This window comes from Patiria miniata, unplaced genomic scaffold (assembly GCF_015706575.1).
Source record: "Patiria miniata isolate m_02_andy unplaced genomic scaffold, ASM1570657v1 HiC_scaffold_20, whole genome shotgun sequence".
Classification (NCBI taxonomy): Eukaryota; Metazoa; Echinodermata; class Asteroidea; order Valvatida; family Asterinidae; genus Patiria; species Patiria miniata.
Window position 1 is genome coordinate 28,431,712 of NW_024037059.1, and position 13,645 is coordinate 28,445,356.

The following is a 13,645-nucleotide window of genomic DNA, read 5'->3' on the forward strand; positions in this document are numbered from 1 at the left end:
ACCCACTCATACTCCTGGGTGGAGAGACCAGGCAAGTTGGGGTGAAGTGGCTTGCCCAAGGACACAACATATGACCAGCAGCTGGATAACAACCCCTGACCCTCTGATCACGAGTCACGAACCCTAACCATGAGGCCACACTCCCCCATGGCCACATGAACAGGGATAATAATTGTGAATTGCTTTGAGACCTTTGGTATAAAGCGCTACATAAGCACATTATCATTATCGACAATTTGCCCAGTTGTTGCCTTACTTCCGCAGGTTTTAACAGAGCTGCATCCGATCCATTCCTCGGTGATCCCCTCGCAATCATTGCCGCCGTACTGCGGGGCAGGGTCAGTGCAGTTGCGTTTGCGTATGATGGTCCCGTCGACTCCGCAGTCAACACTGCATTGCCCACTCTCCGTCCAGCTTGAGAAATTCCCATGGACTAGCGGGAAAAAGTATATATTTTTAAAACTATGTGAACCATCTTTTCAGAGTTTTAGAGAGCTTTACATTGTACTTAAAAGATTTTCTGAATCAACAAAATTATAGATTGATGGAAATTTTGAGACATGGAGATTTTGAGACGCCCGTTCTGAGCTAAGGAAGCGAACTGGATAGGTCATGAAACTGTTCTCTATCTACGTTTAGTCCAGTTGTCTTGTTTCAAATGTTTTCAAATTCATCAAAATTATGTTCAGGATTATGTTTTGAAGATCATAGTTAATGTCTCACTATCGATTTATTGGTCATTTTTAATTAGTTGATATATGACAAGATATATCTAGTACTAAAATTGGAGAAAACTTGTCCCATTTTTTAAAAAACGTTTGACTTACTTGGGCAGTACCAGTCACCACACAACTCCCCCTCAAATCCAGGCTCAACTCCTGCGACAAAAGACAACAAAACAATGTTAAAAGCAATGAGTGAAAATGTTAGCCTGAAAATGAGATAATAAATATATGCATGAATTCACAAGCCTCTACTCTAGTGCAAACACTCTTATGAGTTGTGCCGACAATTTATCAAGTTGAAGAAACCTTTGGCTTAGAGGAGCATACATTCTTTGGGAAAATCATCACGGTATAATAGAGCTTCGCTTTACCAAACACCGCTATACAGAACATTCAGCTACACCAAACATCCTCCTTGGCTCCCGATTTTTGTGTACAAAATGTATCGAACATTGTTGCTGAAAAATGTCAAACAAAAGAGCCACAAGTGGCTATTATTTCCCCAAGGATTAGAAGAGGAAAGCCACCCACTGCTGTAGGTAATAAGCTCAACCCGACTCGATGCACAACACTACCCTACACTTTCGGTAGATTTGTTAGCAGGCAATAGATTGTTTTGCAGAGCAATGACTTAGGCCCTTAGCCAGAAAGAGCACTGGACTACATCTACTCACCAAGATAAAAGAGTTCCACCTCTCTGGCCGACATCTGACTGAAGAATACTTTCAAGTCGCTCAGGTCTACGTTCAGACGCAGACTGGTATTGCTGAGGTCATGAACCCGGGCCCCCAGTACAACGTAACCGTTCTCATCCGATTGGTCCTCACTGTAAACTCCGTCTGATGCGCTGGTGGAGGCTACACTGTATCCATCAATGTAAAGAGTGAGATTTGTGGAGGGGTTGTACACCACCGTTAGATAAAACCACTCTAAGTCCGGCACAGATGAACTTGTTGCGACAGTCCAGACATCCGAGTCGACTATCTTAACCAATAACTCCAGAGCGCTGCCTTGGGTTGCTTTTGTTGTCTTGATGGAAACTCCGTGGTCGCTCGCGCCTGCGACACCCGTGGACAGAAGATACCGTTCCCCGATGTTGTCCGAATGGCTCAGCTGTACCCATAACGCCACCGTAAAACCCTGCGTGCACAGGGAGGGATCCGCGAGGCAGGTTTCGCCGAGGGTGTCAAACGTGATGTAGTTGTTCGACAGGGACGCGGCGCATGTGTACTGGGAGGTGTTTCTGGCTTCCACGAGGTCAAGGAGGGATTGAGAGCTGCCTTGTTGATTGCCGATGGCGGCTGGGATGGAACGGTCAAAGCATGGGCTGCTGCAGTCTGGGAGATCGACATCATAGGAGCATCGACCACTCAGGTCCCACTGTAGAGATGGCTGATACTCTACAAACAAGAGAAAAAGATTTAGTTAGAAAAATTCGAGTTTTGTTTTCTGAGGAGTTCGCGATTCAGATTAACAGAAGTCATGCGGTGGTGACCACTGTTTATGTCGTGCGCCCTCTTTTGGAAGAAATTGATGATGTAAGCATACGGAGTGTCCCTACACAACTGTTGTAGTTGAGGTAGTTGTGATGGATCGCAAGTCCATCACAGGTCTGTCACAAGTCTATCACAAGTCAATCACAAGTCATCACAAGTCATCACAAGTCATCACAAGTCAATCACAAATCATCACAAGTCATCACAAGTCATTACAAGCCATTACAAGTCATCACAAGTTATCACAAGTCCTCACAAGTCAATCACAAGTCCATCACAAGTCAATCACCAGTCAATCACAAGTCCATCACAAGTCATCACAAGCCATTACAAGTCATCACAAGTCATCACAAGTCTTCACAAGTCCATCAGAAGTCATCACAAGTCTTCACAAGTCCATCACAAGTCATCACAAGTCATCATAAGTCAATCACAAGTCAATATCAAGTCCATCACAAGTCAATCAGAGATCGAACGTGTTGATTTTTGTGGAGGGAGGAAAACCGGAGAGCCCGGAGAAAAACCCTTGTGGCACAGGAGAGAATCAACGCACAACTCTACTCATGGTCCGAGCCAGGAATCGAACCCAGGCCACAGTGGTGAGAGGCAAGCGTTTACGCTTTAGCCACCCACGAAATGATCAATACTTTTATACATTAATGAATGAATACTATTCAACTAGTAACCAACTCAGTATCTAACCTTGTCTCTCTTCTCGTAGCCAGTACCAAATCGTCTTGGGCCCGGAGTAACAGCTGTCGGCTGTGGTCATGGAGTCAGTTGTGCTTGGTGCCCCGGTGGTAGCTGATTCCCTTGCTGTGGTAGCAGGTAACCTTGTGGTGGTAGCTGGTACCTGTGTTGTGGTAGCTGGTACCTGTGTGGTGGTAGCTGGTACCTGTGTGGTGGTAGCTGGTACCCCTGCAGTTGTTGCTGATGCGGTGGTGGTAGGAGTTACAGCTTGGCCGGTTTCCGTCATGAGCTCCGTGACTAAGTCAGTAACAATTTCTGTCGGAATATCCGTGTTGGTTATGATATCCGTGACTATATCGGTTACCAGTTCTGTGACCAGTTCTTCATCCGAGGTGGTTGCTCCAGAGGAAAGCGTTGTGACCAGCGAGGCTGTTGTTTCCCGCTCAGAGGAAGGCATCGTGACCAAGAGACCCTGGGTCGTCAGTCTGGCTTCTGCAGTAACCTCCGGGCACGGCCCAAACAACGACGATTCCATGTCCTTCATGTAGGGCATCCAGGTGCGGTTCGCGCACGTACAGACGAGGGCGCCATACCAGTAAGCCCCCTCGCCGTCCAGCGTGGAGTTCAGGACGCTGAGTAGGACCGGGTAGTTGTTGGCCAGCCAGGGCATGATGTGGTTTAAGGAGGCGTTGCTGGGTTTCCAGGAGCTCAGCATCTGCACCAGGCTAGCTCGTTGGGAGGAGGATGAGGAGACGAAGGAGTAACTGGAAGGGGCTTCGTAAATGCCTCCCCATTGGCCAGGATTGATGGACTCAAGACGATACTGTAAAACATAAGAGAACGTAACACTTCAAAAACAAAACAGGTTTCACTAACTCCTGTCTACATATGCAATGCGATCAAGCTAAATGAGTCGTTTGTCAGGAATTTTTATTTTGAGATTCAGGCCGAAATAGCGTCACTTCATCACATCACTTCATCACATCTTTTGGTTTTCCAACTTCCATAATTTTTTTATCTAAAGATGGTATCAGCATGCCGTTTTCACAGCAGTAATGCTGAGATTGTGCTCTTTTCAAATCTGTAATAAACAATTTTTTTTACCAGGGTCGACAAACGACTCATGTAGCTTGATCGCATCACATATAAAAGCCGTCCAACCAAATTTTTATTTCCTTAGCAGAAGGTATAGATTTAAATAAAAAACAGAACTTTTTCTGTACTCCAGATACTCTGGCGTGAATATCTAACTTATTCCTCATTTTGATATAGCTGGTCATTCCATTAACTTGCCTTAAATGTCTTGCCAGTTCCTCCATCCTTGATGGCATCGGCATATTTCAAAATGGAGTAATCGTCATCGACGCTGGGCAGGCTGGCGTTCCTTAGCAACACCGTCTCATTGTCCCAGCCGTAGGTTGTCGCCGAGGTAAGGAGGAGCGTCCAGCCCCCGCCGTCACGCTCCATGTCACAGTAGACCGAGAGAGCGTCGCCATCCAACGTGATGTCATACACGCCGCTCTCTGGGGTTAAACCACGCCCTCGCTGGACGATGTTGTGCACATTGCAAGATGCGTACACTGAAAAGAGATATTTGACATCCATTCACGGATTTGCCAGATTACCAACCAACTGCCAATGGAAATTTCCAAAAATGTGTCACTTGACACATCTTTGGAAATGACATCCCTTTATTGTTTTCTTCAAAATGATAGCATGCCAGAAGGAATCATTTCACAGGGAGTTTAGTGCCATTACTACCTTTAAACCAAGTAAGCTTTTGAACAATGATTTGGTCAGTTAATTTTTGGATAGTTGCAAATGGTCCACTCTACCTTTAAAAAAATGTCAATTGGTTAGAACCGTGTTGTTGGAAAAGTGAAGAAGAGCTTAAATTCGATCTCTCCTTTATCAAAATTAGTCACATAAGGCCAAAAAAAGTCTCCGGTTTCCGGTATGGAGCTTGCCCCAAAAGTGGTGCAGCAGCGCGGCTTTTTTTTTTTGTTTTCTTGACTTTTTTTTTCCTTCAAATGTCGGCTGATAACTGCAAATGGTGCCCGACTAAATTTAGTGCAAAATGTATTGGAGCCCAGAGAGGCTACATAAAGCTTATGCTCGATCGTAACCCCATCTAAAAACACGTTAAAATTGTGCAGCAGCAGGATTCCAGTCAAACCAGTGAGTTTGGCTGTTTTGAGACATCATCTTACATTGAAATTTTTTTTTAAATTTTGCCGACGCACATGGCTACGGCAACGAGCACACATACTAAAAACCGGAGACCGTTTTTTGGGCCTTATATGATTTGTGGACAAATGTTAAGTTAATTACCGAGCTCGTAATAATCTGTGGTGTTATCACTGTCGAGGTCCACCATCTCCACGGTCGCCGACGTGTTGCTCAGGATACAGTCAGAGGTCACGGGGTCATATTCAAATGATTGACAGCTAGGGCGGTCCCACAGACACAGTAGCGCGCAATCCTTTGATGATGTTGTGTTGGTTACGGTCTCCATGTCCCGACCCGTCAGTGTGGCCTGGCCGGTCTTGTTGAAGAAGGTCAGCGGGTCAGCTGCCAACAAAAAAGGATTTTTTTTTTTTTTTAAAAATGAAATGAAACTATAGACCTAACCAACCTGCAAGGTTTTACAGGAAGACAGTACAGCAAAATCTCGATAAGTCAAACTCTGATAAGTTACAACAATTGTTTAGTCAAACAAAGAATCCAGTGCCTTCAGTAGTATAACAATGATATACAACCCTGCTCAACTCAAAACTCTGCTTAAGTAACATTTGAACCTGTTATCTTGAGGTTTGACTTATCAAGATTTCACTGTATATCCGGACACCACGTATAGGATCTACAACGTTTGTAACATCCTATTTTTAAAATTTATTTTGTGTCCTGACTGGGCCCATCCAATCCAGGGCAATAAATGCGTACTTCGAAAGGAAAAAAAGCATTACGATTTACAACATATTTAAAATACTGTGACTATACTAAATTGAGAACTTTTAAACTCAACTTCCGTTCCATCGATCACGCAGACAACAATTGTGTAAATTCTAACACGGGAGTCTGTGACTAGACTAGTCAGTGCTTGGTACCAGGATGATCGCATGGAAAATGAACGTGAACTGGCAAGACTTGCACGCTCTATTTATTGGGTACGCAGTTTGCTATTCATAATAACTCTTTGAGGACGACTGCATTAAGGAGTGCATCAGAATTATAGAATCATAGATGTCAGATGTAACAGGGACAAGAACAAAAAGTTGACCCCTATGTTATAGAATGACATATGTAAAGACACAGATGTTTTCGTTCTAGTGCTACGTAGACTTACCGATACGATCCCGGTATGGGTCCTCGCGACATCGCAATCCTTTACGACCTTGGGCCGGGGCGTCACATGATCGGCTGCGCTGCCAGGTACCGATGTCTTCGCAGGCAACTGAGCATGGTCCCCAGGAACCCCAGGAAGACCACTCACCATTGACTAGAAAAGAACAAATAATTTGTCCAAAATTGACAAATCATTTTTTATCTCATCATGTAAAAAACAAATAGGTTATGAAAGAAATTGACTAGGATGGGGCTTGAACTGCAACCTCAGAAACACTGCAGCTGAGCTCTACCAACTGAGCTATCCAGCACTATGCAGGCTTCTACCCAAGGGGTGGGGAGGGGGGCAAAAGACCGGTTCCAAATTGAACTTTTAGAAAACTAAAGCCCCGTTTACACAGGAGAGCAGTAACGGGAAGGTGGTAACTGAAAGAGGTATGCCACAAGATATTGTAGATTTACAACAAGTGCGCCAACCCCTTTGGTACGCAAATATTTATGTTAATGAGTACATACATGTACATACGTGATGATCCAGCAGCAATGAAAACATCTCATGTCGCACAAGAAAATGTCTCAGAATGCCTTCTTTTCTTATTACCTGGCATGTCCACTCTTGCTCCAACAAACTCCCAAATATCTTGGGGGTTTTTGACAGCATATTTATAAATTTCCAAACATGTTTCATAAAGGGTACTTCTTAACCTCGAGTATCAAACTCTCGGTGCTGCGTCTTCTGTGACGTCATTACCAACGAGAACGCTGATTGGCCAGAACGCACAGTCTCAACGCGGCATCTTTGAAAAATCGCTCAGGTTTCTCAATGCAGTGGTTTATCGCCCTACTGCGGTTTGTCCACTCTAAATGTAAACAACCCCATAGATAACCATGTGTTCTATATTTTTTACCGCGCGGAATTCCGTTACCGCTCTCCTGTGTAAATGGGCTTAAGAATGACCAACTGAAGCTGTCCAGCTGAGAGTGACCAGCTGTCGAACCTTCTGGCCAAGCTAGACTCAGCAAGCCTAAAGTCTTGTGGGTTTTTTTCTGGGAAAAGCATTCCAGTTTCATCTACTCTGAGTGTTCTTTGATGGTATGCAACGAAGCATAGAACTGGAGTTGACTGCTTGATGCAACAAAATGCAACAAGCATGGGATTAACTGCTTTAATAATGCAACGGAATGCAACAACTTTTCTACCACTGTTGTTTTCTGTTTTTAATAAAATAGCAATACCTGGTTCATAGTCTCCAAATAACTCCAATCTCAAGCTAATGCTGTTGTTCCAGTTGCGTGGCTCGATGCGTAGGTAGCGGACGTTGGGTATGGGTTCTGGAAGAGTGTTGCGCACCACTGAGCTACTGTCGTAGTTGGCTACCATGTACTGGGAGAAGTAATAAAAAGTGAATCAAAATCAAATGTCTATAGATCTTTCTATTTTGCTACATCATGGCCGTACTTTTGGTTTTTGCTAAAAAGTTGCAGACATCATTGATGGTCACCACTGCAAAGATTATTTTTATAAATACCCAGCAACTGTTCAAAAACTAAATGATCAACGGAAAAAATGAAAATTGAACCAATCAGTGCCGATAATACATTGTATTACATTGTATTTACAGTAGAACGCCGCTATACCGAACATTCGGCTATACCGAACATCATCCTTGGCCCCCGTTTTTATGTACAAAATGTACCGAACATTGTTGTTGAAAAAAGTCAACAGATTAACCCCAAAAAAATCTACCGGTTGTACACGTATTAAACACTGTTTGGGCCACTTTTAATTCCCGAACATCAAACGACCCATAGTTACATCGTGTTTGAATGTTGAAGGGCGATAGATGGCTATAACTTCCCCAAGGAATAGAAGGGAAAACCACCCATTGCTAAAGTTTCGTGGCAACTCCTCGTGCGGCTGCGGGATGTGAGAAATGCCACTTCACTATTGGTGAAAAGAGGGTATCGACGGTTCAAAATCGCTATACCGAACGATCATTATTACGAACAGTTTCTGTGGATCCAACGATGTTATATTTCTTGATGATGCCATAAATTCACAGAGTCTTGGGCGGTTTGGGGCAGTGTAAGCAGTATTACCGAAATTAGTTTACATAGTGGAGCACCGTGGTCCAGTGGTTACAGTGTACAAGCATTACATTCACTGTGTGGACTTCCGAACGAAAGAGGTCCACATAAACCAGGTAGCAGCGATGTTGTGTGGACTTGCCCACGTCCACACAAGGTTTCCCCCTCTCTGGAAAACAGGTTTAGAGGCATTTTGGGGTTAGGTTTATCTGTGGCAAAATGAAGAGAACAACACTCGAGGGAATCATGGGAAAAAAAATTGGGTTGAAAGAGTTTTCACAGTGTGAGTAAAATGAGGTTTTTTTCACAGGTTTCTTAACTAGACGAAAACAAAGGAATGTCCACACTAGGTATGTAACGTAAACATGGGTGTTTCACCAATGTGTTCTGGTAAGTGGGTCCGAAACCTGACTGGGAACATGGTGGTTGTGTTCTTGGGCAAGACACTTTACTACAATTGCCCCTCTCCACCCATGAGAATAAATGGGTGACTGTGAGTGTAGAGATCAGACTTTGTTCATCCCAAGCTGCTTCAGAAAGACGGTCTGATGAAGAGGGGTAATATTTGTGAAGCGCTTTGAGACTGTTGGTAAAAAAGCACTGTATAAACAGCACGCTATCATAATTATGATTAATTTTAGACCAGGATATTAAATATCAATTTACCTTGATTGTATCATTCTGCATGTAATACTCCCATTCCACCCCATCCGCTGAATACCTGATGATGTACCCAGCAACCCAAGAATCACAACAGGGCAAGCCAGAGGTAGCGATAGCCTTGACGGTCGCCGGCTCCTTCAGCGCTATCTGTAGCCATTCCTTTCTGCTGTGCTTGGCTGGTACCCAGGCAGCCGACGGATCTGTGTGGTAGAGGCGGGCGTGCTCACCACCGCACTGCCCAGTCTGGTTGACAGAGGAGACGGTGATTTGGGAGTCTGTGATCAGACCTGAGATGAGACCAAGGGGTTGGCCCTCTGGACCTATGTGGAAAAAGAGTAAAGTTTTTTTTTTAAATACTGATTTTGCTATAAGATTTTAGGCCTTGCATGGTATCAGTATCGTTTTGGTTTTTCGATAACACCATGTGGTAATAGAACTACTGTCCCTCAGTAGATTTAGATCTGATAAGAACTAGTCCTGCTTTTTATCAACTTTTGCTAAGTAGTTTAAGTTCTAATAGAACTGACAGTTTTAGAACTGTCCTGCTTTAAGTTCTAAAAGAACTTGTCTTTGGTCTCAACGTTTCGACTAGCCTGCTCTAGTCATCGTCAGGAAATGTTCTTTTGGATTCAAGCAAGACAGTTCTTATCAGAACTCAAACTACTGAGCGAAAGTTGACAATAAACAGTACAAGTTCTTATCAGAACTAAAGATCTACTGAGCGACAGTAGTTATTATACAAATAACGAATGTTTGTGAGTGCGATGGTAAGAATAATTTCATGAGGTGACAGATTGAATGTTCTATTCCACGAGGCGAAGCCGAGTGGAATAGAACATTCAATCTGTCACCGAATGAAATTATTCTTTCCATCGCACGAACGTAAAACATTCGTTATTTGTTTTATACAACACCTGAATAAATTCTCGTCATTTGATTGGTAAATTATAAACTACAATTTATTTTGATTTTAAGGATGTTGAACTACCCCTTCACGAAAATGTTTGAACCCAACGCTGTAGCGCTGGCTCTTTGGAACAATACGCGCTACGCTGAACGCGCACACCAGCATGCATTTTGCACGCAAATACCGCGTCATGGAACAAGCGCAAAGTGAAACGGTATAACGCATGGGTATAACGCATGGTCGCACCGTGCATTATACCGAATAATAATATGTCACGTGATCTACAATTCACCAATCAGATGACGGGGATTTATTCAGGTGTTGTATATTAAAACCACATGATAAAATACTGAAAAACGAAATGATACTGATTTTGCTTTGTAGTTTATAGATGAAAAGTTGTACAATCTATGGCAGATGATTGTGCTAACCTTACGCACTATTTCATTCTAATGATTGAATGCACATAGAGATTTCTAGTGCTCCACTTTTTTCCTCTGTGGTTTAAATGCAGTTTGCTGTGTTTACTGCTGAAGATCTTCATGAAATAGTCAACAGTTCTGTCAGCAAAAAAACTGTGTGCTAAGGAATGCATTGAACTTGGGCCGATGCCAAAATGCAGCAAAACAAAGATTAACTCAGACTACAGAACTGACTGCCTGATTAAGATGAAATTCAAGAAATGTGAAATTGATGTCAAGATGTTGATGCCTTCAGCAGAGGCCATTTCCAGACAATATGTCAGCTTGCTGTACGCAAAACTTTCAGATAGAGTCTGTTTTGAGGCAATGGGTGTGAGACGAGACGATAACAAAAAGGCGAAATTCAACAGCAGATTTGTAACGGAGACAATCACAAGTCAAATCACAAGTCATTTCACAAGCCAGATCACAAGGAACAAGGGTTTTGTGATGGCTTGTGATAGCTTGTGGTGGCTTGTGATGTATTGTGAGGCTTGTATTGGCTTGTGATGGCTTGTGATGGCTTGTGATGACTTGTGATAGCTTGTGATGGCTTGTGATGGCTTGTGATAACTTATGATGGCTTGTGATTGCTTGTGATGGCTTGAGATGGCTTGTGATGGCTTGTGATGAATTGTGATGAATTGTGACTGACTCAATTACAACTCTGCCCTCTTTCAATTAATGGGCCTCCTTAGTTAAGCAATAACTAACCTCGGCTCGTGCAATAGGCGTCATAAGTCTCGTTTTTATCCTTCAAGCCATCATTGTATATCCCGGCCTGCTGTGACAAGCTACAGGAACCGTTGGCCGTCTGGATGGGGCTTTGCACCGTGCCGTCAGCCAGCCAGGCCAGGCTGCATCCGTCCAGCATGTCCACAGACCAGGCATCGTACAGGTCTTCGTAGGATGATAGCTCGGCCCCTCGCTTGTTACATTCTTCTTTGGCCTGGTCAAAGGTCAGACTGCCACTGCCGGAGGAGCCGTTGATGCGATAGGTGGAGGAGACTGTGAGTGGGAGAGAAGTCAAGATTTGAGTCTCAAAAACTTAACAATATTTGTCAAAGCTGAGACATGATTTGATACCCGAGGTGTAGGCAAGTCAGGTCATATACCTACACTGGACTGCAATAGACCTGAGACCTAATGGCTCAATGGCTTTGTTTACATATGCGTTTTCCTATGGGAGCGAAGTTGGGACGCCAGACAAAGTAGGGACCGTCTACCACATGTAACATCATTAGGTTTCAGGCCAATTACCAAATTGTGTAACTGGTTCTCAGCTTCGTACACAACCTGTAGGATTTGCTACCACACTTGGACAGAGCAGTCTCCTTGGTTTAAGAATCAAGAGAATACGAATACTCATGTTACATCTTACAGCGTACGCGTCTAGTGTACGTGTTCTACATAACCCCCGAGGACAGACACACAAAGGGAAAACAACAGATCCTTTCAGTCCTCGGGAGTTGGGTTTTTTGTTCAAAACGGTCCCCTGTAGTAAGTTTGTGTGCTTAGTCTATGGGAGAGTGTTATATTACAGGGACAAAGAGAACCACAAAGCATTGTCCTAGAGAGTATAGTAAAACAAGAGTGGGAAAGATGGAGCATGGAGCATTCTCATTCTTGGCGGAAAAGCCTGAGCCGTTTAGTTTCCAATTATTTTTTTTTATTCGGACGAAAATTATTTTGACGTGGTATATTTTCTAATTATATTTTAATAACACCATTTATACTACAATGTAACTGGAATCTTCAATAAAAGAAACAGAGAGAAAAACGTACACTGATCTGAAGAAGGATATAATTTGCAATTGTGATATTCAAACTTCTTCACTGAAGCTGTACTACAGATAGTAAAGAAGGATATCCCTAGAGGATATCCCAATGAAAATTGGTACATATACTTACCTACAGTGACCTCAACTTCACACAGAGAAAGAGCAGACTCCCTGCGTTGAACGGCGACGTAGCGGCCAAACTGAGGGGTGCTACCCTGAACAACGAACAGGGAGTTGTTGCCTGATGTCTGTAAGTTCCCAAACCTCATGTTCTGAGAGACAGATTCCACAATGCCGACCCGCACAATGAAAGGTAGGACTCCATGATCTAACCGTGGAGAAATAAAGAGATAAAATGAGGTGTTCAAATCAAAGGCTTCTTGGACATATTTCATCAAGTGATACAGGATTCCCCCCCCCCCCCAAAAAAAAATCTGCCACCCACCCTCGTTTTCACAGCGTTCAAAAAAATACATCATAAATCTTGATACATATTTGAACAGTTAATTTCATTAGCTTTTCAACAACGAAAAAAATCCTCCCAATTGGGAAAATATTTATTGGGTTATGGCCAATTAAAAAAAGTGCCGCTTTTTCATTTTGTCCACGGTCTCAACTGTCACTTGTTAGGAATGTAATGGATTTGGAGTGAGGGTAGTTCTGCTTTTCTTAATTTTGTTATGTTCTTTCTTTGTTTGTGTCTTTTTAACTTTTTGAAACAATGGTCATTTCTCTTTTTGGGAAAGGACAATTTTGTTTAACATCTTAGATGATCACTGTTCTGCTCTTCCCTCTACTAATGGTTGCTTCTTTCACGGATGTCAATTTTGGCCCTAGTTCTCATTGCGGAAGTCAAGCATCAATCACCGTGGATAAAATGAAAAAGCAACATTTTCTTTTAATTGGCCACATTAAACTCAATAAATATTTTTTTTTCCAATCGGAAGGATTTTTTTGTTGTTGAAAAGCTAATGGAACTTTCTTTAAAACTAATTAGTGATAGATTTAAACTTGTGATAGACTTGTGATGGACTTGTGATGGACTTGTAATGAACTTGTGATGGACTTGTGATCGACAATTGAGCAGCAAAAATCGCAAAAAATACCAGAAAACAAACTTTACGTACCACATCTGTCTGTGACACAGTCATCCGACCTCCCGTGAACTCTGACCTCCTTGACTTGGTAGACCCCACCCAGGTCAACCCGCCACCATGAATTGCCCTCAGTGGTAGTCTGGGCGCAAGACCCGGCTGTCAGTGAGCCGTTAGTGTTACCATCCACAGCAAGCTGCGCTGATGCGTTGCCACGGACGGAGCTCTGCGAGGCTGGTCTGTTGAGTGCTACCCTGCTGAAAGTATCTGGTTGTGAAGACAAAGAGAGAGCCATCACAACTTGAGATGAAAAGTTACAGGCCTCACGATTCCCTCTTCATCAAGTTTTTAATAGTATTTAAAAATCAAAAATTAGGTCTTTTAAAGGTTTTCCA

At 43.1% G+C, this 13,645-nt stretch overlaps 1 protein-coding gene across 1 annotated transcript in view; it reads right to left on the minus strand.

Annotated features, from left to right (window-relative positions):
* LOC119727981 overlaps positions 1-13,645 on the minus strand; it is a 71,673-nt gene that overhangs the window by 9,809 nt on the left and 48,219 nt on the right. Inside the window, exons 26-37 of the mRNA XM_038200062.1 lie at positions 13,284-13,517; positions 12,287-12,484; positions 11,090-11,383; positions 9,011-9,327; positions 7,493-7,640; positions 6,258-6,410; positions 5,243-5,482; positions 4,205-4,491; positions 2,924-3,734; positions 1,400-2,125; positions 828-878; positions 257-433 (exon numbers count right to left, since the gene is read on the minus strand). Of these exons, the coding sequence (XP_038055990.1) occupies positions 257-433; positions 828-878; positions 1,400-2,125; positions 2,924-3,734; positions 4,205-4,491; positions 5,243-5,482; positions 6,258-6,410; positions 7,493-7,640; positions 9,011-9,327; positions 11,090-11,383; positions 12,287-12,484; positions 13,284-13,517 (3,636 nt within the window). The remainder of the gene's footprint in view (positions 1-256; positions 434-827; positions 879-1,399; positions 2,126-2,923; positions 3,735-4,204; positions 4,492-5,242; positions 5,483-6,257; positions 6,411-7,492; positions 7,641-9,010; positions 9,328-11,089; positions 11,384-12,286; positions 12,485-13,283; positions 13,518-13,645) is intronic.